This window comes from Lycorma delicatula, chromosome 11, assembly GCF_047948215.1.
Source record: "Lycorma delicatula isolate Av1 chromosome 11, ASM4794821v1, whole genome shotgun sequence".
Lineage (NCBI taxonomy): Eukaryota > Metazoa > Arthropoda > Insecta > Hemiptera > Fulgoridae > Lycorma > Lycorma delicatula.
The window spans coordinates 57,987,774-58,015,040 of NC_134465.1; the positions used below are offsets into that span (position 1 = coordinate 57,987,774).

Below are 27,267 nucleotides of genomic sequence, written 5' to 3' on the forward strand. Positions count from 1 at the left end.
TGTTTTGTTTAAAATTTATTTTAATACATTAGGTTCCCTTTTTACTTGAACTAGGTTTGGATTTCAGAATCTGATTTGGATTTAAAAGTTAATTCAATAAAACAAAAAAAAAACATAAGAGAATAAAAATAGTGTAATATGTTATAAATATGCAATAAATATTTTGTTCATTAGCATTGTTTTTTTTTAATACAAATATTTTTCATCAAATTTCCTGTTTCACTGAAAACTTTTTTTCAGAACACACAAGGTGCTCTGTATCTCAAAAAATATAGAAAAACTGTATCTTCCTGACTCCAAACTGATTATGGTCAAAATTAAATTACATTAATGCCCCCTAGATAGAAATAATTGTGCCAAATTTTAACCAAATCTGTTTTTTCACTATATAGATATTAAACAAATTTATACAATCTTACATACTTATGTATGTACGTAAATACATGCATAAGTACATACATATGTATATACATAAATATATCCTTCCAGAATTTTTCATTGTAAAAATTGCGTTTTTAGTTAAACTCATGAAACATCAAGATCTGCATAAACTCTGACATGCAAAATTTGTGCCAATTAGTATACTTTACTGTATGTAATATACTGTTTATTTATATAGTGTAACTTAATAGTCAGTTAAGTAAAAATAAAAAATACAATCATGAGTAAAAACTTTCAATAACAATTTTTATGGATACACTGTATACATATTTATATGTTTGAATCTTTTATTACATTAGTCCTAGAACATCAACTCCTTTGTGTAATAAGACCTTTTGTGCTTATTATAATCTTATGAAACAAACATGTGTAAGCTAATATGCTTATAAACGCACATACATGTATTGTTAATATGTAATTGTATTTAGTAATGTTATGTTATACAGTAGTTAATTAATTGTATAAACAAAATTATTCTGTAAAAATCTTCACGTTTGTTTATATGACAACTAAAATATTACTTTCCAATTGACAGCAAATTTGGACCGGTTATTATAAACGTTAAAACATAAAAATTATTTGATTTCAAAAAATCTGTTAAAGAAAACAAGAGACACAAAAAGTTATGGAAAGTGGGATCTGTTGTATCGTTTATATTGGTCATACATACTATAGGTAATATTCTTCATTATTTTCTACCCATGTAAGATAAATTAAATTTTGATGCTGTTTTCAGCAGTTTTTCATTCAAATGTTCGAGGGTTGTCCCATTAGTAAAGCAATGAGTGTATGCGCGCAAAAACGAAGACATGGAATGACTTGTGGCAGTCGGCAGTGTATTGCCTTAAGTGTCACGAAAAGGCTAGAAAAGTTGTTTGTGGTTTATTAAGGGCAATGATGTCAATGAAATCTGAAGATGATTCAGTAATGAATTTAGATCACATAACAAAATTCAAGCAACGCGCATTCATGAAAATCAAAACTTTGAGATAGAGTGCCAAGTGGTGTTAGTGTAACTGCTACCTACTACAGAAACTTTATTTGGAAGATTTGGCGACCATTAAAAAAAAATTGACAGTGGTGTACAAGTTCTGTCATTGACATTTCTTTGATTATAGTTGGAAAATGCTTGGCCATCCACCATACAGCCCTGATTTAAATTCGCCAGACTTTGATCACTTTTCAAAGCTGAAGGAGCCACTTCGAGAAGTTCGTTTTAGCAGTTTGATTTCCTAAACCTCATCAGATGCCGTGATTTAGGAAATTTGACAACTCAACAAAGTCATCAACTGACAGGAATCTAAAAGCTGCTAGACCATTGGTGAGTGGGCATTACACATGGGGAGGGGGGAATTATATTGAATATAATTAATGGGGAAATTGAATTTATAATAAGGGATATATATTGAATTTATTATGGGGGGAATTATATTGTAAACTTGATTTGGTGTACAAATAATTATTCTTTGAATCCTGATGAATTGTGGATTATCTCTGGGACAACCTTTGTAAGTTTACATAGTCAGACACAAAATGAGTTGTCTTTTCTGCAGATTTTCAGCAGATTAAGCCAATTTTACAGGAAGATTGATTCGTTTATATCTTTCATCATACCCCAAAGGAAGATTGAGTAATTAATAAAAAGAATAATTCATAGACCATTTTCTCTCAAATGAAAGAGGTTTATTTGCTTATAGCCATCTCTTTAAAAAATAATTTATTTCTTATTTTTAAAAGATATTAAAGCATAGAAAACTAATAACATTATTTTTGGATACTAAAGATGATTCTTTCTTTACTGATTTGTTAGATGAATTTAATTAAATTTTAGTTTACAGGACCATTGTTTTTTTCTAAAGAAACTATTGTAAACTTAATAATTTTATAATTTGATTTATGATTTGGTTGTATCATGGTCCTCGCCATGGAATGGGATGAGCACTTCATTATGTTAGCGAAGCTAGTAGTCTGGCAATGTGTGGAGGAAGCCTGGCCTATGGATGGGGTCAAGGGGCAGCAGTGGAGACCATCAGTAACAGTAATACTTTTTCAACTATACAGATGAGCTGTGGCAGGTGTGTTTTATCTAGATGGAGACCACACAGGCACTGCTTGTCAGCTACTACTTTTCCCTGAATGCAATATGTGACGAGTTTCTGAGTGATTTGTAAGAGCTGAGAAGAGAGTTTGCTCATCGGCCGAAACTTTGTATGATTATAGCGGGAGATTTTAATGCCAAGCACTTCCATTCAGAGGAGGAGCCACTGACTGTCGGGGGCATGCCCTCATGGAGGTGATGAGCAGGTTAGGCTTTGTTGAGCTGAACGATGGTGGTATGTTCACATTCCACAGAGGTGACAGCCCCTGTGGAATGTGACATACATTGATGTCACCTTTGTGAAAGAGCAGTGGAAGAACTGGGTCACTTGGTGGCACATTATAGAAGAGGTATCACTCAGTGACTATCGAGCTCTAGCTTTTGAGGTGGGCCCACACCCAGTTCAGCGGAGACAGGGTCAGCCTCGGCCAAGGCTGACAGTGGCCAAAGTTAGGCAGTTCGAACAGATAATAGCGGTCTGGCTTGGGAAGGAAGAGAATGGGACTCCAGAACTCCTGTTGGCGGTCGTCCATGAGGAGTATATGGAGGAGTTTGGCACTGGAGTGCATGACCAGCAGAGGAGAGTGTTATACTGGTGGATGCCCGAGGTTGCCACGTTGAGGAGGGTATACTGAAAGGCCAGATGAGCATTCTAGAGGTGCACTAGAAATGATGTGAGAAGGGACGTCCTGCGTGAGCAGCACCTGGTAGCGAAAGTAGCGCTTAAGCGAGCCATTAAAGAGTCCAAGCGCCGCAAATGGAAAGACCTGTGCAGTGAGATGGAGTAGAATGTATGGGGGTATGCCTTTAAGATAGTGTCCAGGATGTTCAGAAGGAAACTGCCAGTGCTGAGCCTTGATCTTTTACAGAGTGTTGTGAGGATGCTCTTCCAGGAAGGACCACAAGGTGTCAGGGAATAGATTGTGGTTGTGGAGATTCCTCTTTTCACAGACCAACAATTAGCTGCGGCCAAGAGATGTGTGGCTGGCAAGAGTCCGGGACTGGATAGGGTTTCTCAAGAATTTGTTGGGAAGATAACTGGAATGGTTCTAGAAGCCTTAAACATCACCCTTTCTCTTTCGAGGAGTTATTGCTCATGGGTGGAAGGAGGTGGAAGAATGCTATTGAAGAAAGAAGGAAAACTGCCAGACAATCCATCGGTGTACAGGCCAGTATGGTTCTTGAACAGTGTAGCCAAGTTCTGTTCGAGGAGTTACAAGCGTAGGTCGAGGAGAGAGGAGGCTTGAGTGAGCATCAGTTTGGTTTCAGGACGGGGCTCTCCACCGTGGATGTCATCAGGAGATTGATGACAATTGTGGACAGGGCGGCATGTGAGAGTCGACATAGGAGCTTGATTCTGGACATGCTCCTAATTGATGTAAGAAACGCATTTAGTAATTTATATTGGGAGAGCATTTTTGATGAGCTCAGAAGATGAGGAATCAGCCCTTACTTGAGGAGGGTAGTCTATGACCACCTGCCAGACAGGTTGGGACCGTGGCAAGTGTTGATGAAGATTTTGAGTTCATGGTCACCAGAGGTGTCCCCCAGGAATTTGTTTTGTCCCCCTTGCTGTGAATGTTGTTTACAATGGGGTCTTGGGGCTACGGTTCCCAGGGTAAATCTGGTTTCGCAGATGACCTAATCAGTTATCTGCAGGAAGACGAATGGAAAAGTCATGTATGCCAGCAACTGCTCACTTAACATTGTCAAGAGATAGATGGTGGGCAAGAGATTGCGCATCGCAGTGGAAAAGACAACTTGGGTGGTGATGGCGGGTAGGAGGAGGAGGGTTAAAGGCATTTCCTTTTTCTGGACGACCAAGAGATTCTGCCATCTGGCACGGTCAAGTATCTGGTTGTGTGTATTCAAGAAGATCGTTTCAGAAGTACACGCTTTCTGTATCATCCAGAGGACGATGCAGAAAGGAGAGAGATTAGTTAAAGCTCTCTCCAGGATTATGGCTAATGTCTATAGCCCGAGTTATGAGAAGAGGAGGTTATATGCGCATGTAGTACACACCATCATCCTCTATGCGGTACCTGTTTGTATGAGAGAACTGGCGGTGCGGCACGGCACGCATGCTCCATGTTAGAGAGCTTACAGAGGCATCTGGCACTGAGAGTTTGTCAAGGATTTCAGACTGTCTCCACGGATGCTGAGCTGGTGATATCGGCTATCCCACCGATTGACCTTTTCACTCAACAGAGTGAGAGGTGGGGGAATGGAGAAGGAGCAGACACAGGAACTACTGATGAACAGGTGGCAGGCCAGATGGGAGGAGTCTAGAAATGGTGCTTGGACACAGCGGTTTCTCCATACAATTAAACCTTGGGTGAAGAGAACCTATGGTGAGGTGGGGTATGAGCTAACCCAGTTCTTTCTGAGACATGGGTGTTTCCACTAGTATCTGAAGAAGTACGGACGGAGTCAGACTTGTGTGTCTACTGTGGACAGGTTGACTCCACTGAATATACTATCTTCAACTGCCACCATTGGGGGCAATTGTGGGCAGAATGTTATGAGACTCTGGGACATCTAGATTCATATAATGTTATGGACTGCATGCTCAGGTCCAGGAGGGGCTGGACTGTGGTAGAGTGCATGATCATGGACATCATTAAGGTTATGCTGTTGGATGAGTAGTGGGTGACAGCCAGTCTCTGGGAGTGGGCGCGAGGGCCCACCCGAGTCGTTGCCTGCCGATGACTCCCAATAAATGTCAGATCCTGCTGCTCAGAAGCTGGCAGTACATGTACCCCGCATCCATGAGATAGGAACCATGTGCATGCCTCACGACCAGGTCCAGTTCTTACGGGAAGAAGGGGAAAGTATTTAGTCAGTGAGAGCCTGACACTACCGTCTGTTGTGGGTGGACGGTGACCTTTTTCCAAAAAGGTATATCACAGAGTTAGGTCCCATCTTATTTTTGGTTACGAAAATGACTCGAAAGTATAATTAATACTGAGTAGTTGTTTCATGTTTGTAGATGATACATTAATCTGATTGAAAAGATTGTTAAAAGAACAATCTTTGAGAAAAATAGTATGGTAATACACACAAGGTAAATGTGTATGTGAAGATGTGGGTAAAGCAGTGCTCAAGGATGAATTTGGAATTGTATTCAATGACATATATAAACATATCATTAGCAGAATTTTTGTATAAAGAAAATGTTTCTAAAATAGAAGCAATTTGAATGACTTATTTATTTAATAAAAAAACTATATATCCGTTGTTGCATTACTTTCATTACAAACTTTATGTTTATTTAGATTGAAAATAACATCGATGGTAATGTAGAAATTTTCTACCAAAACCAAGGAAAAGTTCAAGTATATTTGTCTTATGGATTTCAAATATTTTAAGTTTACTTATTTCAGCAACATCATCATGGAATTTGCTGACAACTTCTCATTTGAATCTTTGTAGCAGTGCTGTATAATGTACATAATCATGTGATAAAGTACAGTGTAGTAGTTTAGAAAAAAAAAAATTGCAAGTGAAAAAAAATAGATGTACAGAGAAAAATATTGAGTATATGATATAAAGAAAGGTTTGAGTGAGATGGTATGATGTAAGGTTACAGAAGAAGCCAATGTTATATTAGAACTTTATGTAGTAGTAACAAAGAATGTGTAAGTAAATTTTAAACAAATTTTTTTAAATTTACTATGTTTTGTTCAGTGCTCAATGATAGTAAATTACAGACATCTGAAATAAGTACATACTACGTATTAACTTTTATTTGTGCACATACTGTATTGAACTTCTCTGAAATGAATAAAAGGATAATCATCATATATAATGTACTGTGCTAATGTTATTTGCTTCATATGTTTGTTATCAGTTAAATTCTTTCAGAGTAATATATAATATTTATAATTACTGTAATTGTTTAGAAAATGTATAGATTAATATCATCAGCTTCCATTTCACTTTTCAATAGACAATCTAGCATGAACAAAGTAATAAAATATACAGCTTAAGTATATGACTTTTTAAATGTTTTCTCAAGTTTAAATAAATTATGTATGGTCATAATTACTCATTTCACTTTTTTATTTTTAAAAAATACCGAATTATTTAAAAAGTTTTTTATTTTGTTTGATGATTAATGCATTACATTAACAAAAGTTACATCATTTTCAAAACTTATGCATGAGAATAAGGACTGGAAATTTTATAGTATTTGAAAAATACTAGTTATATCAGTTAACTTAGTTATTTTATCTTTTTTATTAATTTTTAAAATTTTGAGTTTCATTTTCAATGATATTAATCTTAATTGGCTTCCCTAAATTTTTTTTTATTTTTTACACTTGCTTTTCATCAGTTTCTGAAGTACGTGTGATTTTTATAGTTGTCCTTCTTTTAACTGATATCAACTTATCAGATGAAATGTTGTATGGAAATTATTTTCAAACATGAAAACTCCCTGAGCTTGACTAGAATTTGAATATGGAACATTTTAGATAAAAAACAAATATACTATGCCATTCTCCCATATCACCCTCTGAACTAGCTAACCGAGTTCACGGAAGCACGAACCCCGCACCTAATCCAATTTTAATACCAACGCTTGTGACTGTAAATGTTTCAACCATCAACTAAATAATGAGTCAATACAATGGTAAACTTATACCGTTCAAAATGTGTTACACATAACAACGAAATTCAGAACTACATCCCATCACTCACTATATACATCATACCTGAAAACCGTCCTCGGCAAGACAGTGCCACACTTCACGACTACATGGACAACCATGCCCTCAGTAGCGCAGTCCCCCCCCTCCAACACTGACAGCAGCTCCGCCACCTGACTTCAACAACAATTACTGCTTTTGAATTAACTGAGGCTCGTTGCCAAATGCCTACCCCGGCCAATAAAATGTCTCGGTCGAAACCGTAGCCACCCGGGATCCTACTCTGTTTAAACACCTTCAGCCAATCGACGTAATGCAAGGAAATGGAGGAAACCAGCCACTATCGACCATTCTCCACGGACCTTCCAATTAAGTCAGAGATCCAGAATGGGGTTCACTCTCTCAAGTTCTCTAACTACTTTGGTACGTTCAGCCTCGTACCGGGGACAGACATGGAGGACATGGTCCACTGTGTCATCAACCTTGTAATCCGGCCATAGATCTGAATCTACTAAACGAAACCGAGGCAATCTCTCCTGAAAAGCACCATGACCGGAAAGGAATTGCTTAATATACGGATTGGAGAATCCACATAACCACGCACAAATCAGACACAATTGGAAATATGCTGTGCGTGTAATGACCAACAGGAGTGTCATCCCACCTGACCTGCCAAAATGTAAAACTCTGGTCTTCAACTTCCCGCATACGATCCGAAGTAAGAAGACCATATTGCTTGTAAATATAACATTCCTTACGTTCTATGGAAAGAATATCTATCGGCTTAATGCCAGAAATAATACAGGCTGCCTCCCATGACAGTCCTGTAACCGCTGACAACAGCCAACAGAAGAGACACTAGGTTCTCAAAAGAATGTCCCTATAACACCTAAAGATCATGTGATGAGCCTAGACAGGTGCAGCATAAAACATAATATCCTCACTTATACCCTTGTAGAGAATACGCATGGTAGGGAAATTCAACCTCCAGTCGGGATGCATAAATCGGTGAATTCCAAAAAAGGCCTTCTTGGCAATATATTGAAGGTGTTCCTTGAATTGAATATTCTCATCAAGGATTACACCCAAATATTTCTGAGCAGAAACATACGTAATTGGAAGATCGGCCATTGAAACCCGTGCTCGGCGTGAATTGGCCAGCCGAACCTTCAACAACATCATCGTGGTTTTTCCTGAACTAAAAATCATCTTATGTTGGAGACTCCACAACCTGAAAATCTCACATGCACAGGCAGCTTGGAATTCTATCTCGTTCCGCGAGTCCCCCTCAATCATTAATACCCATCATCTACATAAGCAATAATGCAACAGCCAGTAGATAAGACCTCAACCGTAACATAGAATTGAACTCAATTATCCAAAGAAGGGGACTCAATACATTGTCCTGCAGGCACCCTTTGGATAGGGTCTTCCCTACTTCTGAGCTGCCTTCACAAAGACTAAATGACAGTTCTGTGGCTAAAGTAACTTCAGAGAATCTTTGTTTCATTCCATATCCAACCACGTTTCTGCATTTGAAACAAGGCAGAGGACCACCATAAGTTATTAAAAGCTCCTGATATATGCAGAAAAACATCTGACACATATCTACATACGTTGGAGGAAGCTATATTCACCTTCAATGTGGCACCCTCCATGCTCTTGCCAGGCTGGAAGCCATATTGGCTGTCCATCAATAAGTGCTCAGTAGTTAAACTATTAATAATACGGAGATACAAAACTTCTCAAAAACCTTTCCAATTGCATGAAGAACATCAAAGGTCGATAAGAAGAATTAATAGTAGTGTCCTTGTCGCCACCTTTAAAAAGCAATATCAATTCTCCATGCTTTCAACATGCTGGTTAATACCCAGCAGAAAGCATCCTATTAAAAGCCCTAGTCAGAGGACCAAGAATCAAGGGTAACAAGCGAACAAGGAGTTTCACCGTAATACAATCATCCAGGGGCTTTATGTTGTGCCATACTACAGACTACCTGACCTCCTCCCTGGTAATCTCAAGAGACTGTTCCTCAGTATGTGAACTCAGCGATTTCTTGTCATTCACTTTGGTGATACAGTCTCATCAGCCTTAGTGTCATCAGGAAGGAAATCATTTAACAAAGTGTGGGGACACGAAAGTGGTAGCGCACGAGGGATCATTTCGGTGTTGAGTTAGCACAAATGTCAAGATCATTAGGATCGTCTCGATGAAAGTTTTACACGATTAAGAAACAGCCAGACTGAAACTGGATGTTAAACACAACATTCAACAAATAAAAGCCATGATCTTAGCATAACTGAATGATATGAAATTAAAAAAAAAAACTACTTGAGTGTATGCTTTTAGATTTTGACTGTAAAATGGTTCGCTATTGATTAGGATAGTGTAAATTCAACCTTCACAGAAAATAGTTTTACTTATTGATGAAACCTTAAAGCCTATTTATAAATCTAAATTTACATGGTGGAATATTTCCTAATTGAAAAATAGTTAGGGACTTCCCTTTTCATAAAAAAAATATGATTTTAATGTATAGCTATCTCCCTGTTAACCTTTTCTCTCAAATACTGGAAAGTGTTGTCAAAGATCTAGGATTGTGTTTTAATTTCATAAACATACATTAAATTCAGTAAGTAATCTACATCTCTTCATTTTTTTTAGGCTAATTTTTTTTTAACATTTCCTGATACTGTTATTTCCTCCACATAAATTCATTTTTTTCTATATTCTCAAAAACAATCCAAAGTTACAGATTTTTTTTTCTATATACCCATTCCATTTGCAGCACGGTTGTACAATCCTAGGATTTTTCAGTGTTTTCTTTCAACAGAACAAATCAACTCAGGAATATACTAAAATATCACTGAAATACCTTTTCTAAAAATGTTAATATTAGATACAATGTGTAGGTTCTAGAGCAAATTTAAAGATCAGAACAGTCAACTAGATGTAAGCTGTGTTAGGTAAGGAAAATACCCAAGATGATGTCTGGCTGCATGTGAGAGTTTGAGGGAAGTCACCTGTTATATGTAGTAGCACACAAGGAATCGTTCCTGGTTTTGAATTAGCACAGATTTTTCCACCACCAGTACAGGCAGTGAAGAAACGATTAAATTGTAGTGACGCCATTTTGACCTTGAATCTGTGCATTACTGAGGCATTGCTGTGCTGCGACGTCATCTGAGTCAGTACCGAGTGGCGAGGCATAGTATTATGATACCGTAGCTGACCCAGTACCATATGTGAGTTGCAGCCTTCGTCCAGTGGTAATAGTGGGAGTGATGAAGTTAAACACATACTACTTTTGAATATATCCCTTAGCAAATGAACTAAATTAAAGCTGTATGACTTGAAATTATACAATTACCTAACAAGAACATCTAAAAAATACAACTTAGAAACATACTTGTACAAAAACCTGTTTACCGATAAACAAGATGTTATTACCTTTCTTGATAATATAAAAGGAGGATATCAAATGCCTGCTGATGGGCTCACTTAAAAGAACAGGTTCAATTAGATTTAACCTTATTATAGAGTATAATACAGAAAAAAAAATGTTATATGAAACAAGGAGATATAGAATTTGATAGAGGTGGCCATAACATTGGAGCAAAAAATGAAAGCGTTTTAGGTGAATTGCTTATAAATGCATTTCACTTAATTTGTGATAAGGCTTTAGATCGTCAGAACCTTCATTTGATTAGTGTAGATAGCTTACTCCTTCGAATAAATGTAAACTGTGAAGGGTGCGTTAACCAGATAGGTAAACTGGGAACGGGCTTAAATGATAACATCAACTTACAGAAATTGAAAAATAAATCAGACTGAATATATTTCAACCTGCAGTATTTAGTGCTGTTGAAAATGCGTTCAATTTCAATCTCGTAAAATACTACTACAGCAATAAAAATGGTGGAGTAAAGGACATACACATATTTATGTATTGTTTAAAAGATTATTATTTTCAGGATTTAGTAAGTTAGCAATGTGAAATATAATATTACTTCTACATTTTATGTTGTAGTTGGGTGCTTGTGTAGGTATAAGAGATGGCGTCTTTAATAACCACCTGTTAAGGCGCCTAAATGCAACATAAAATGTAGAAGTAATATTAAATTTCACATCACTGGCTAACTTACTGTATCCTGAAAAAATACCTGTAAGAAAAGAAGGAAGCACTTGTTTAATTTTTTTTTTCGTTTTTCATAACTGTTTTAGGTAGATGTGTACAGTTAACAATCACGTTTTTTACTTTTTAATAACTATTTTATTTAGTGCTTTTTTGTTATTTCCATAACTTTACTATTCAATGTACTAGTCATCTAGATGCGATACTGGTATAAGTTTTTTTTTTTAGAAACATTGTACTATTTAAATAGATAATGTTAGTGAATGGTAACGAATGTAGATGCTAACCATGATTCATTTCTGCTTCCTTTTGCTGAGTATATTTTTTGCTTATATCACAAGAATGATGAATTTTTTTGAAAAAAATCACAAGAGACAAAAAAGGTGTTTATTTTTTATTGTTTTATGGAATACCTCATTACAATTTGAAAGTAGTGTAAATTATTTATTTTTCCCCTCAGAGTAGCATCCCTCTTCTAGATAAGACAATTTAAGTTAGTCTATGTTACTTCCAGACCAAAGACCTTTTAATACCCAAAAGTTGGTCATAATTGGTTGGATGTGTGAGGCTACAGAGGGGGACAAACAAACATACATAACAGTTAAAAACATTACTACTCCTCCTATGGACGTAATTGGGTAAAAATACATATAAAATGTTTTAAAAATATAGTTTACCCTACTACTAACACAATTTAAAGTAATGAGTAATTCAAATATTGCCTGTTTGTTTTGGTAAAATATTCAAAATTATTTTCCTTCACATATTAACAGTGTACTAATCTATAGTAGAATCACATTTTGAACTTTTCCCTTGATATTAATTATGCCTCTTTAGTTTCAGAATCTTTCATTTCATATAAATGTTGCATATTACTTCTGTAATCACTTGCTTAATAGCAGTTAATATTAAAATAAGCTTAAATATCTATATTTAAGTTATTTCAACCAAATAAAAGTGATCTGTTTACATTCATGATGAAGAGGTAGCATCTCTACCTTTCATCCACAACAATCTTTGTTTAAATCCCAGTGAGACTTGGCATTTTTCATATATAAAAAAAATCATCCTTATCATCATAAAAAATAGGTTATTAATTCATTAATTTAAACTTGTACAATTACAAACTGAACTAAGCTACCATTTTTAAAAGCTTATTTCATTATATTTTCAATTACATTTCAGACCATCCTTAGATTAAATGGATTGGAACTTTTATAATAATCAGCAATCATTAGTCAATGAGAATGGTTGTAAAGACAAATGAAAACAAATTTAAAAAAAACGTTTTATTATAAAATTTGATTTGGTTTGTTGCTGCAAAAGGTATTTTTAATTAAATTCGTCATTGACAATTGTAAACACAAATAGTGCAAAAAAGAAGCAACTACAACAATGATATACAAAATAAAATTTTTAATGTTTCTCTAAGTGTGATAGCTTTTTCTGCATTTTTTTATCTGTAGGTTACAGATCTGTAGGTAGAATCATTCTATCATTTTAGTTTAATAATGTTTTTTTCACCAGGAGTTAAGTTCTCATGTTTCTTCCAGTGTTACATAACATTAATCCCTAGTTTGGTTGTCCAATTCACAAATAAAACGACAATATTTTGTATACCCTAACTGCATGCCAAACAAATCAGCTATTACTTTTAAATCTCCACACACGTTTCAGCTATGGCTTTTATAATTTACTTTTTCAATAACAGCTTTCGTATCATACGTTTCTTTCATATTAATTCCATAACAGGTTTGTATAGAAGGATATTTATTACTATTATGAAGCAGAACTGCTTTTAAGTTATACTTGGAGGAATCAATGAAAAGGCATCGCTCCTCAGATTCATGAATTTATCCAAGCTGTATCATAACTTCGTTTGATCAGCAAACTAAGTAATTTTTTTCTGCAAAGTTTTGAAAAAAATCTTGTTTTCGACTTTGATAGCCTGAGATTTTTTCTATTTTTCTTTTAAGTAAATTTCAATCTGCAATCTTGAACCTAAAAGTTCAGGTTGATTTTCTGATAACTTTAAATTTCTTACCAAGTCTTTTAGCTCACCTTTTCATATAAGATCTGAGTTTTAATTCAAAGTCTGAATTAAGATTGTCTTCTTCCACTTCGATTGTCTGCTTCTTTGTCACTGTTTTCACAAAATAAGTTTTAGGAATCTTGGAAAATGGAATAGATTCACTGGGTGCAGATGGCAATGAAGGATAGAGTATAAGTTTAGACTTCTTAGAAATTCCAGACATATTAGTTAATCAGAAATAACAGTCATTTGAGTGGTCTTTTGGTTTAGACCAAATCATAGGGATACAAATGGCAAAACCATGTGTCTTTTAGCCATCCTCTTAAGCTGACCACACAGTTACACAAATTTTATGAGAAGTCCATGTTTTAAAGAATACATAAAAAATATACATGTATAACCATGTAATATTAACAATTTTTAAGATTTAAATTTTGAAATTTTTCAAAAAGTAGGGGGCAGAAAAATTCTGATTTTAGTTACAATTTCAGGATTAAAAAACAGACTGGTTTTATGCACATCACATGTTAAAAAACAAAAATTGTATTGTCGGTGATAATTGAGCTGTGTATTTTCTAAACTTTAAAATTATTATAAATATAATTAACAATAAATTCTGACCTGGCAACATGTGCATGTAAAAAACTACAGATACACCCAAATATGAATGAGAAAATAAAAAAAATAATATAATAATTTAAAAAATATAAAAATTGTAATAAATTTAACTATGTTTCAGTTTTGTAAATACATTTTTAATTCATTTATTAAAAATATATATAATTTATGTATTATAAATATATATAATACATAATTTGTTAAACATTCACTTTCAAAAGATATTGAATGTTGATGGTGAATGTTTAACAATCAAAACGAATATCTAATTCTAGATTTCTTTTATAAATGGTTTTTGAGTATTTTTCATTATTATCTTTATTTCAGTAGACATTTGGAATAGCTCTTTGGAGGTAGATAGCACAATTTGGCTTATTTATATTCATTATACTTGATTATTACCTGATTAGTTTTATTTTTGGAAATAATTTTTTTTTTCACCTAAGTACCAGTAATAAAAATTACATTATAAAAATATGAAATAATTGATGGATGAAGCCTTTACTTGATGAAAATCCATCATAACAAAAACAAAATGTTTTTGATTTTCACAAAATCTATTTAAAAAATTACAGCTAATTCGGTACACAGTAACTACCTCATTTGTTACGTACAGAATATACATTGGTATTCTGTACGTAATATCTGTTCTTGGTACATGTATATCATTTGTATTCTTTTGTAAAATCTGAGGAAGGCATTGTGTACCTAAACAGCTGCTATTTTTTAAAATAAATTTTGTGAAAATCAATTTCTTTTTTTGTAATTATAATCTTATAATTTTTCCAAAAAAATGATTAATAAAAAAAAATAGTTTAATCTCTAATTACTACTTTATCCCTATTTATTATTTATGTTAAGATAAAATCTAGACAATTATTAAATATATGGGAATTCTTAAAAAAAGCCAGCAGTGAGTGAAATTTATAAATTTCCCAACCATGCTGGTCAGGTTATGCAATTCAGTTTTCAGTCGTTTTAAGTCTTACCAAGAGGTTCATTAGTACCACAATTTCATAAAATATGTTTTTGACTTTTTGAAAATTTGGGTCTCATACCCCTAAAAAAATCAAAAAAATCAGGGGACTTTTTTAATGATTAAATATTCACTAAAATTAATTTTAAATAAATTAAAAAATAATAAATATAATTCAGAATCTCTTCATCAGGGGGTATAATGCTTTTTTGGTGGTGGTGATTTTAATATTTAACAAAATACATTCTGAGCATTAAAAATTTTAAATTGTGAAAATTTTTTTTTTATTTTTGGAGGATCCCATACTCAAGTGGAACCATTAGGGTAAAATTAATTTTTACGAAGATAATCCCTAAATGGTGGTAATAAAAGGACCTTTTAAAATTGTTTAAAAAAATACGAAGATACAGCTATAATTCTAAATAAATAAAGTTGTAATTCTCAAGGAAGGGGTGAAAATTTTTGGCTTCCTTTTTTTTTTAAGAAATACTATAGAGTAAAGAATATCAAAAACTCAGATTTTTACATTTTAAATGCAGTGGGTAACTTCAGATGGATTTCAGTTTGTAAAATGTTTTTAAAAATTAAAAAAAAATATTTTTTATCACAAACATTTGGAGTGGGATAGGGAAAAACTTTTTGTAGTGTTTTGAAGGCCTTTTGATGTAGAAAATATAGGTGCCCAAAAATTCCTATTCTGAAGCAAGATTTAGCTAAAAATAAAAAAAATATATAAAGTAATTTTTTCGGAGGAGATGAATATTACACAAAAGTTTTTGGTAATTTGTGATTTTAATTTAAAAAAGTCACCTTTTGTAGGAAGGTTTTTTTGCTTTAGTGCCCAAGTAAATATTAGAAATTTTATTTTGACCAAAACACCCCCACTCCTTTTTTCCAATTTTGTAAAAATGTTATACATTCCTTTCCCCTGATGGTAGTACTTATCTATCAATTTTGAAGAAAATTTATCAACAGGGTCTAGAGTTATGACCAAATACAGGCCAACATACATATACACAAACATAGACAAAAAGATTAGATTTTTTGTATTTGGAAGCACTGGAATAATTTTTTTATTTTTTTGTAAATTATTTACAACTTATTTAAATGTGTATTTTTTTGTTAAACTTTTCTTTAATGTGTTACAAAGGACAAAACTTGAAAAAAAACAACTTTTTTAGATTTCTTACCCAATTTATATACTTCCTGTTATAACTATAAGTGCTATAGCAGAATATATTACTGTAGCTGGGAAAGTAAAATAATTTTTTTTTCTGATTAAATAAAATATGGATTTTATTTATTTTTCCATTATTTATGGTAGCAACAAATGTGAACTATTATATATATATATATATATATATGATTATAAATAAGGTTTTATTATGCTCTATATTTAATATTTTAAACTTTGATACATAAAGAAAATTATTACAATAAAAAATAATTATGAATTTCTAAATCTGTAATAAAAAATTTAAAAAAAAATTATATGAAGATAAGACAACTATAGTCAATGACTTATATCAATAATTCTGATATTTATGAAAATACATGGTATTGTAAAAAGAATAATATCTTCTTGATTAATGTATGTGTATTTACATGAAAAGAAATCATTAATATTTACATCTGAGTATCTTTGTTTGTATTGTTTAGGTATATATAACATAACAATATTAAATGGATCTAAATGGAGGTCATTGTTTAAGACACAGTATATAATACATTTCGATTTTGAATCGTCACTGTCAAGTCCTATTGAAGACTCGAAGACAATCCAACCAAAAATGAAGTTTTTCCTTATTCTTTCATGCCTTTTGGCTTCTGCCTTGGTAAGTTTTTGTATAAATAATAACTACTAACATTAAAGAGTTTCTTAAATTTAAGAAAACTGTATAACCGATGATAGATAAAGAAATTGTACAGATTGGTTAAATTGCTTACAGTGCTGGTCTGATTACGTGTGTTTGTTACTGAATACTGCATGTCTTTCCAGATATAAAATATTCAGTACAATCCTTGCAATATAGAAAATAAACAATAAAATATAAAATAATAAAATACTGCATACTCATGTTATTAGAATTTATAATACATTGAAGATTTTTTGTTCTTTTTTATGTCTCCATTAAAATTAACAACAGCATTCATTAGAAGAATTCTTAAACTGAAGCAATTACAAATTTTTTAAGATAGGAATTTTTATTTTACTTCTGAAAATTACTTCCTGATTGTCAGTTTATTTATTTTACATTTGGATATTTAAATATATCCAATTTGGAAAAAAATATTTATAAATACTAATAAAAAAATAAATAATTAATTATTTATAAATAATAATATAAATATGTATTTAAATATTAATATTTATAAATAATTTCTATTTGGACATCCAATATAAATAGAACTAAAAATTTTATTGAGGTGTTAATAATCAATGTTAAAAAATGTTTTCAATTTATTACATAATGTTAATATTTATATCTATTATTCAAGAGTATAACTTATGCCTGAAATAATATAGTCGTAAGACATATCAACAGTACATTTTAAAAAAAAAAAAACATAATAAAATTAATGCACTTTTTTATCAGTAAGATTACATTCAGTGTGCTTCCCTAAGTTCGTTTTTCAATACAAAAAGTTTATTAATATAAAAGTTTTGATAAGTATCAAAAACATGTAGTTCCTCATTTAAAAGTAATCTTCTATTTGCATCACTGGAAAATTGTATTTGTTTAGACTATCTAGTTCACTAATGTTGTCCATGCAGTAAACAAAGTGGAATAATGAAAAAAAAAAAAAAATTTTATATTTTAATTTATATTTATAAAATGTATAAAATGATGTTACTCATTACTACATAAAATCTGTGTTGAGCATCTGTTGTCACTACATAAAATCTGTAGTTTTAAGCACACCTACTTAAAATATTTAATATCATATGCTTCTAAATTATTAATTAGATTAATCTGTAAAAGAACAGAATGGTTAGATTAATAAATAGGTGTGCTAAGGGAAGACCAATTTAAAAAAATAAAAGATGGGAATAGGAGAAGAAATTTAACTTTTAGATTAACTATTTTAGAAGGTCTATAGAAGAAAAACTTATTTATGTAGAATACATTTACATAAAAATACATTTTTGTAGAGCTTGAAAAAATTCTGCCAGTTTTGAATTGAATAAAATGTTATAAGACTTAACAAATGTAGGTTTAAAATATAATGAAAGAATTTATTACTCATACAAGAATCAGATAATGACAATAAAAGTAGAAGGTAAGAAAAGGAAATTGTACTGTAGAAAAGAGAGTATTAAGGATATAGTCCCTTATTGTTTAATTTGTAACTGAAAAAACCAATAAAAGTACTGAAAAAAATAAAATGGTTGTCAAGTAACAATCCAGGGACAAAAATATAAAATTCTGTTATGTCCTGAAGATATCTAACGTATTAAAACTAGGATTGAGTAGAAAGCATAAAGTAATATTATGAGTTAATTACTGTGGGAGAAATTTAATTTGAAAATTAAATATAGATAAAATGTAACAAAAAGTATGGTAATGAGGAGCTAAATATAAAAAGGAGAAAAATACAATACCTAGATAAAATTTTTTTATCTAGGTAATAAAGATATGGAAGATAGATTAAATAAAGAAAATATCAAAAACATTTTTAGAAGGAATAAAGATAATATTGAAGGTGAATTTAGAAATAAGAAAGAAGTTCATTGAAATATTTAAATGGAATGAAGCTATTTTTTGACAGTGAAAGGTGAAAAACCAAGGAGGTAAAGAATAAAAGCTTGTGATGTAGCAGTTGAATATAACGAATCTGATGTTCAATAAAGTATGAAAAGATTTTAATAAGAATTATAAAGAGGAAATTTGTGGTATAATATTGTTAAAAGGACTGTGACCATATAACTGATGGATTTTATCACTGGGGTACAATAAATGACATTATATCAGGACTGGTTAGCCTAAGTCTGACAACATCAACTGCCTAACTGTGTTTAGTCTGTCATTTTTAAGGCAGAATAAGTTTTGTTTAAATGATATAGCACGTGAAAAGCTTAGTGAAAGCATTTTTATTCCATGTGTATATTTGCTTCATTGGAGATTACGGCCTCATATTGAACAAATATAAATAACCAATTTTACAAAATAAGAAAAGTTGTTCCTTCATTATTAGAACAGATGAATATATATTAGTTTTAACAATTCAAATAGTATGCAAAAAATCTGTTTTTTGTAAATTTGTTTCCAGACATTTATTCCTAAACTATGTTCTATACATCATTACAGCAAAACTGCCTATTTGTCATGTAAGAACACAGATAAGAAAAAAATATTCTATATTAGCTCTCAGTAAGAGCATAAAATCAAATATTTACACAAAAAATAGAGGTTGAATGAAAATAGAAATAAAATATAATTGATAATTTATTTTAAATTAAGCATCCAGGGTTAGTGAAATTGATTCTAATAGAAAATGAATAAATTATATACAATTAAGTAAAGCAGGAGATTAAATACATAAAATAGATAATTGGGGATGTAGGTATAGAAATTAAGATTTTTAGGTTGCAAAAAGGTTGCCATTGAAAGGAAGGATGAATTTTATCAAACCAATCAAATAACTGAAATCAAATGATCAAGTCCTGATCTCCATTAGGCATAGTAATGGTAATTAAAAAAAAACAAAATACTGCAAAAGAATCAACACCAAGCTTATTTAATTAATAATTAAATGGATAAATAAATAAAATACGATTATTTAATAATAACCACAAATATTTTAGGTTCAATTGCTTAGAAGTTATCCAGTGTAAGAGCAATTTCAAATAATATTTTTACCATTATTTCGATATATATTTCTATTTGTATGTATTTATAATAGTATTAAATAATGTATTTAATCATGCATTAAAAAGTGTAGTATACATCATTATATTTATTTATTTTTTTGTTTCAGATTGGTAGTGCTTTACCAGCACCAAGTTTTGGAGTTGGAAGCTCTGTAAGTAAAACAAAATAATTTTTACTTCATAGATCAAAATAAAATAATATATTAGTACCACACAAACATTTAAAAAACAAAACATATCTTTTTTTAATATTATTTAAAGAAAAAAAATTGTCATAGAAAAATTTAAAATTTTTACCAATAATATACTTTTTATTTTCTATTTCTAATTTGTACATTCCAATTTGTTCAACTTGTGTACAATAAGCAACTCCATGACCCAAATGATATGAGGATGGTATCTTGTTTGGAAGGCAAGAGAAAGGAGTAAATAACACATTAATGAAAACCATGTTCTGCTTCCATGCATCTTTTAATCTGAATTAAATTATAATCATTTTTATTTTTTCCTTTCTTCACAAAGTGGCAAAACTTTTAATAGAACATTCTGTAAAATTAAAATTGAATCAAACTCAATTGTGAGCACTTTTTAATTAAAGTTACTTTAAAATAACTTTCTTCATTTTTTCATTTTTTTATCATTATTTCTGAATGTTTACTTTTTCTTTTTTGTGTCCGTTTTGCTTCTCTTTTCTGAGAAGGGATTTGTTCCGGAATACTTTGATGTTATTGATCATTTTTCCTTATTTTTAATACTTTCTGTGGTATTTGTTTTTCTTTTAAATCTTTAAAGGTTTCTGCAAATCATTTTAGTTCTCCTCTTTTATTTGCGAAGAGGTCAAATATTTTCTTTGTTAATTTATTATTATTCATTATATAAAGGAGGCTGTAAAATTGAAGATTTTTCCTTTTAATTGCATTAGAGAACTTTTCAGTTCGTGTATGGTTTTTATCGATCAGTATATTGAATCTCTTCATACTTGAGTAAAATGAAATTTATTAACAGAATAATAAAAATAAAATATGACCAAATAACAAATTAAATGAAAAGACGGAATACAGATTAAATAATATTATTCAACCATATATTAAAGGGATTTCCAATTCAAGATTGTTGACATTAATAACATTGAAATTTGCAATTCAGTTAAAACCGTATGATAGGTCAGTAAATGGTAATTTTATATTATGTACTGTCATAGTGAATCATTTTTAAGAGATTTAAAAAAAGAGGAGGTTCCCAGTTTTTATCTGTATTCTTTTAAGTTTTGCACAAGCCTTACTCATACTGAACTATTTTGTGACTAAAAGTTTTTTGATGGTCCTGTTGTTTTTTCCACTTAAGTGAAAGGCTTTTTTTAAAAAGAAAAAACTTTGTTTATATAAAAAAATTGAGGATTTTTTCATTTTTTGCCTTATGACCGCTTAGTAATGGATTATAATAAAATAATGATACCATTCAGATATCAAAGTATTTTCTTGTGAAAATTGAAGAAAACTTGTTAGAAACTTAAGATAGTAAAAAAAAATAATACATATTCCCAATTTCCAGACATTATCTTATGCTATGTAGTAGTCTATATTATTGCTCTACACTCCTAAATTTTTATTCAGACCCAGGTCTAATACTTTTGTTTTTCTTGTAAGTAGATTCAGGAATATCCTATGTGGTGTGTTTTCTTAAAGAAGTTTCATTGAATAAAAAAGAAAAATTGTTGAATTACTGTGCATAAAAATGCATCAGATGACTGTAAGAACATTTTGTATAGTTATCCTGAATTAGTAATTAGTAATTATCTTAGTAATTATTTTCAAATTAAAAAATCTTTCATGGTACTACAAAATTATCAGTAACCAAGCATCTGGTAAAAAATATGACATCAATGAGTCATGCATTCAAGATTAGCGAAAGAAAAAGGATTTATTGCTTCGCACTTCTTCAAAAAGACTATTGTTTGTGAACTGAAATCTGGAAAATTCCCTTAGTTAGAGCAAGAACTACCTTTATTTATTAAAGAAAAAAGGGAAATATGTGTTACAGTATCTATAGCGATGTGTATAAAGGCTAAACAAATAATTTTAGCAAGTAATGTTGAGAATTTTACAGCTAGCAGAGGTTGGTTCCAAAAATTTATGTATAGATCTGGTTTGATTATAAGAAGGCGGAACACTGTTTGCCAAAAATTGCCGGATAGATACAATAAAAAACTTACAGAATTTCAGCAATATGTTATTCATTTGTAAAAAAAATTAAATTTCAAACTATCACAAATAATTAGTGCTGATCAAACACTTATATACTTTGAAATGCCACAGAATCCAACTATATGTTTGATTAGTGAAGAAATGTTCGTATTCAAACTGGTAGTTGTGAAAAACAAAAGTATGCAGTTATGATTGCCACTTTAGCAGATGGAACAAAAGTTTCACCTTTGCTATTTTCAAGCAGAAGACTTTGCCCAAAGAAAATTTTCCAAAGGAAATAATTGTTTGATGTAATGAAAATGGATATACGGATACTTATTAATGAATAAATGGTTGAAAATGGTGTGGTTTCTTAGACCAAAACCTTGCAAAAAGCAAAATCTATGCTCGTCCTTGATAACTTCTGGGATTTTACTGAAAATGTGAAAAATTTACTATCAAAAAGTAATTAGTAATTACTCCAGAAGGATTAACAAATCTCTTTCAACATTTAGATGTATGTATTAATGAGCCTTTTAAAGAAAATTAAAAGAATTTTATTCTTCTTGGATGGCAAAAATGATGATTCATCTACATACACTGGATGAATTTAAAGACCTTCTCTCTCACTATTTTGTGAATGGATATAGACTTCATGGGAAAATATATCTTCAGAGCTAGTGATTAAACACTTTAAAAAGTGTTCAATTTCAAATAATATGGATGGGATGGAAGATGATATCCTCTGGGCAAACAAAGAGGATGAAGACTCTGATTCTGGATTTGAAAATGGATACAAAAGTGAAAAAGAAGGTGAATAACCAGAAAGCTTAACAGTTCTAAATAATTCTTTATCCATTTATAATAATATTAATAAATAAATCTGTGAAACTGAGTGTTATTTATTTTCTATTAATATCATATCTTCCATTTATTGAAGTATTTAGTTGTAAATGAGTTTATACTTTAAAACATTTTTTCTTTCTCACTAATCTTAAAAGTAGCCTACAGGTCTTATGCAGTAGTGGGGCTTATGTAATAAATACAGTATTATTTTATTTCTACTTTATTTGTAATCATATGATCTTATCTCTTTGTGTAGGTCTCTGTGGAGGAATCTAGTTCTTCCAGTACCACTGTGGAAAAATCTGAATCGGTAATAAGTTCAAGTATTGAACAATTTTTTAGACATTTAAGATGAATTTCTTTCTTTTTTTATGTATGAATGAACACAGAGTACTTACTTCTACAATCACATTTACAATTTATTTGTTTTAAAAATGTATGCCTACATACTCTTTATAAAAATAAATTATATCAGAGTATGTATCAAAATAACTATTTCAGATATGTATATAACTGTTTCTGCTACAATCTGTATTAATAATAAAAAAGAGACTTTTAACGTTATATGACAAATTAAAAGTTTTAAATTTAATAATTTAAAAAAATTAAAACCTTTTAAATAACTTCGTGAAAGAAAAAGTTTTAATTAATGTTAGTAATTTCACATGGAAAATACCTTCCCACTGGTTTGTCGGTATAATATGAGTTCTGGCTGGTAATGTAATGCAATCAAATGTTATTTTATATACAATAACTTGTGCAGGTATTGTAATCATTGATATCATTTGTAATTATTAACATTATGCTGTTGCCTAATGTTTTCTTCAAGCTAACTCAAAAATACTACATCATATACAACTTGTAGTAATTATTTCTTTTTACAAGAAGATTTTTAAAAATTAAGAGATTCTTGTTATGTGATACTAAATGGAGAGAAATATATATTTATACACACTGGTAATTGCAAATCTTTATAAATATGGACTTTCAAGCCACTAAACCTTTCCTAGTTCACCCATTGTTCACTAATAAGGTGAAGTAAACATTTTCTTAACAAAAAATATTAATAGAAAATTCAGAATAGAATCTGAGCAGTCTTAAAATCTTTAGCCTTTAAAACAATCTGTGTGTTTCATACATATTAATGCTGACATATCTGAAGTGCTAAATCTTATTTATTTTTCTTGTAACTCTTGATTTTAATTAGTTTTTTCTATTTCTTTTTGTTGATGAATTATTTTTTCTTTGATTCTTTTTTCTAAATTATCTTTTATCAGTTATTATTCTTAAATATTTTAATGAAATACCTTTTAATTTTTCTTACAAAAAACTTAATCGAATTTTATCATGATAAATGAATAAAAGGTGTTCACTTATTATTCATCTACTGATTGGAGCACTCCTTGAGCTTTCAATTCTTTTGAAATCAGTATCAATATAATTGTTAATGTATTAATAACTGTTAACTAAAAATTCCAGTTTTTGACATTTACTATTAACTTATTTAAAGTTGTTTATTTTTTATGCTTTTAATATCTTCATTTATACCTATATTTGTTAAATGGTCTTTTTATGGTTTTAAAATATCTTTTTTTGCTTTGAAGGAGCTTAAAAAAAATGATTAACATGTTGTTATTATTACAGATGTGTTTGTTTTGCTTACACATATTTACACCTGAAATATAAAATAATATTTTCCATTTAATTATTGTTTTTTAAATATTTTTTTAATTTTAATTTTTTCAGGTTGGAGTATCTTCAATAGGTTCATCATACTACCCATATCCCCCAGTTTCTCCATTTTATCCACCACTTTCTCCATTCTCCCCATTTTCTCCAATCCCTCCATTTTCTCCACTTTCTCCATTCTCCCTAGTTCCCCCATTTTCTCCACTTCCTCCTTTTTCTCCACTTTCCCCATTTTCTCCACTATCCCCATTCTCTCCTTTTAATAGATTCAATCCATTCTATCCTTCACCATTTTTTCCACCATCTATTCTCCCACCTTACTTACCACCCTACTCACCAATTGTTCCCCCACCAGTGGTAAGTTGTAAAGAAAGATTAATTCATTTTTTATTTAAATATTATTAAGCAAATTCTCAATAAAACACACACACATACACACAATATATATATATTGAATGCAGAATTAGGTATGTCTAGATACTTATATTTCAAGTCTCCAATAACAGCAACTACTTTTTCCATCAGCATATTGTTAGTCACTGAAAGACAAACAGTTTTTTTTTTTTAAGTATACTGACTAATAATGTCGGCAGCTACTAAATCCACATGGCTAAAAGGATGTAGTGAACTGCCAAGTACCAGAATTCTTAACTCTGATGATGAAAAGTAACCATTCAATAAATGTGTCTTTACTATTAGTGTTTTACCTTACTTCATTCCCTTCAATTTCCAGGATGGTACTCTAAGATACAACATGTGCTGCAATTACATAACTAATCGATTATAAGGATATTACTTGATATTGTTTATTCTTTCTATTATTTTAATTATATTCGAATTTAATTCTCTTACTCTGTGTAGAGTAATATAACTTATCCTATAACCATAAAATAACTATATGGATGAATCTAACCTTAACTTTTTGCTATATAATTTTTGTGTTGTAAAAACTATTTTTCTTTATCAAAACCTGATGTGCATATAAAAAGCAGAATTTGTTTTAAACTTGACAAAAAAAATTACTAGAAAAGAGCAAATAATATTAAAGAACATGAAATAAAAATAAAAGAGAGACAGATGTTTTGATGTTTCATACTCAAGCATGTGTGTCATTTAGCCATTACTAAGGAGTAAGAAAGAGTAGTTATTAATTATAATGTTTTTGTTGGCAATGAAAAACAAAGATGATAGCTTTCCTCACTCCACCTTGGAGAACAGTTATCGTTGACTTTAATATTTTTAAAAGATGATTTGATTTGGCACGCTAGATATTTTCTTTGGGACATATTTTGCCAGTGCAGTTACTCATTTAACACCTCTCAGCAGATACCTAATGCTTTAAAATGATACTACTTTTAACAAACAGCATATTTTTGAAGTGAACCTACAACTGAATAAGCAGCACTAATGAGGGTATTTTTCTCTTGGAGTAATGCTGTTCATTACATAACCAGTCCTTGAGGTAAACAAAGTAAAGAAACCAGTGTAAGCTAAAAATCATCTGCATTTTAATGGCCTAGACATGCTGACACATAATAATGTTAAGATCAGTAAAGAAAGTAATGGGAACCCACTTGCTATCTTTAATATCCTGACAAATTATGCTTAACATTCTTTTCAATGGTTGTGCCATTTTTAGGAGTAACATAATCTTATATTAGGTTGCCTACAACCATTATGGTTTATCGCTTATCATATATATAAAAACAAACATGATAAATTCACGATAAACAAACTAAAAAGAAAGTTGGAAATTAAGAGAGAAAGAGATAAATGGAGGACAAAATGAGTGCAACAAATTAAAAAAGATATAGGAGGATATTCATATGAAGAAACAAGAAATTGACTGATAGTCATAAAGAGTGAAGAAGAATTGTGACTAAGCAACTTTTAAATTGAGGAAAAAGAAGTAGTTAATTTTATTTTATAAACTCTCATTGAAATAATGAAAATAATAGTTTATTTATTTTATTTATTTTCTGTACTCTTTTATTAATGATTATCATTGAAATTTAGTAATTTGTTCAACAAAATTACTATCTTTCATTAATAGTATGCATAACATAAAAATTGATGTTGCTTGAAATTTTGAATAACTTTTATTTAATGGTGATTCGTGTTCTGATTGCTTTTATGAAATGAATTTGTGATTTTAAGAATATTTTTTAATATAGAAAATTGTAATTATTCCTTTATGCTTTTATTTTTCTGTTGTTTTTTTATTTTAATAAATATTTAATTTAATTATATTTGTAAACTGTTTTAATTAATTATTTTGTTATTTCACTTTGTTACAGGTATGTTAAACTAAGTAAATCTTAGAGAAGATTAATTTTCCTTAATTTTTGACATAAATTCCATCTCTATGTATTTTGTGTTGCTTATAAATTCTATCATTAAATAAAACATATTTCATGAATAATTATTTGTTATTTTCTTCTTAAAATTTATTTCTTGTAATGGTGACAATTTTTAAAGTTAATCTCCAATCTGGAATAAGCTGAAAAATGTGTAATTGTCTTTGATGCTTATAGATGCCATATAATTCTGGAATTGAGGGAAGGTCTTTTTAAGAATCCTTGATTCTTGGATGGCTCTATGATTTTTGGAAGAAAAGCAATTCTGTTTTCGCATTAGATTAAGCTTTTTTCCCCCAGTTTAACCTCTGGGAATCACTGTCAGGCATTACTTCAGAGGATGATACATGTGAGTGAAAGTGAAGTGAAA

At 30.6% G+C, this 27,267-nt stretch overlaps 1 protein-coding gene across 2 annotated transcripts; it reads left to right on the plus strand.

The window, feature by feature from the left end:
- The first annotated feature begins 6,158 nt into the window (after positions 1-6,158).
- Positions 6,159-26,962, plus strand: LOC142332631 (uncharacterized). Of its 2 annotated transcripts, none has more exons than XM_075379189.1 (6): positions 6,159-6,177; positions 16,609-16,784; positions 19,930-19,974; positions 23,108-23,161; positions 24,598-24,897; positions 26,838-26,962. In XM_075379189.1, exons 1-6 carry the CDS (start codon positions 6,174-6,176, stop codon positions 26,844-26,846), a joined length of 588 nt encoding a protein of 195 aa, XP_075235304.1. In that variant the 5' UTR covers positions 6,159-6,173; the 3' UTR covers positions 26,847-26,962. The 2 variants fall into 2 exon arrangements, with proteins under 2 accessions (XP_075235304.1, XP_075235303.1); XM_075379188.1 differs by lacking the exon at positions 6,159-6,177 and adding an exon at positions 16,479-16,506.
- Positions 26,963-27,267: the final 305 nt, after the last annotated feature.

What these genes read in the sequence shown, in the direction of transcription:
- LOC142332631 (XM_075379188.1), top strand. An exon ending in GTTTTGGAGTTGGAAGCTCT is followed by an intron (nt 19,975 to 23,107) that starts GTAAGTAAAACA and finishes CTCTTTGTGTAG; the next exon opens with GTCTCTGTGGAGGAATCTAG. An exon ending in CTGTGGAAAAATCTGAATCG is followed by an intron (nt 23,162 to 24,597) that starts GTAATAAGTTCA and finishes TAATTTTTTCAG; the next exon opens with GTTGGAGTATCTTCAATAGG.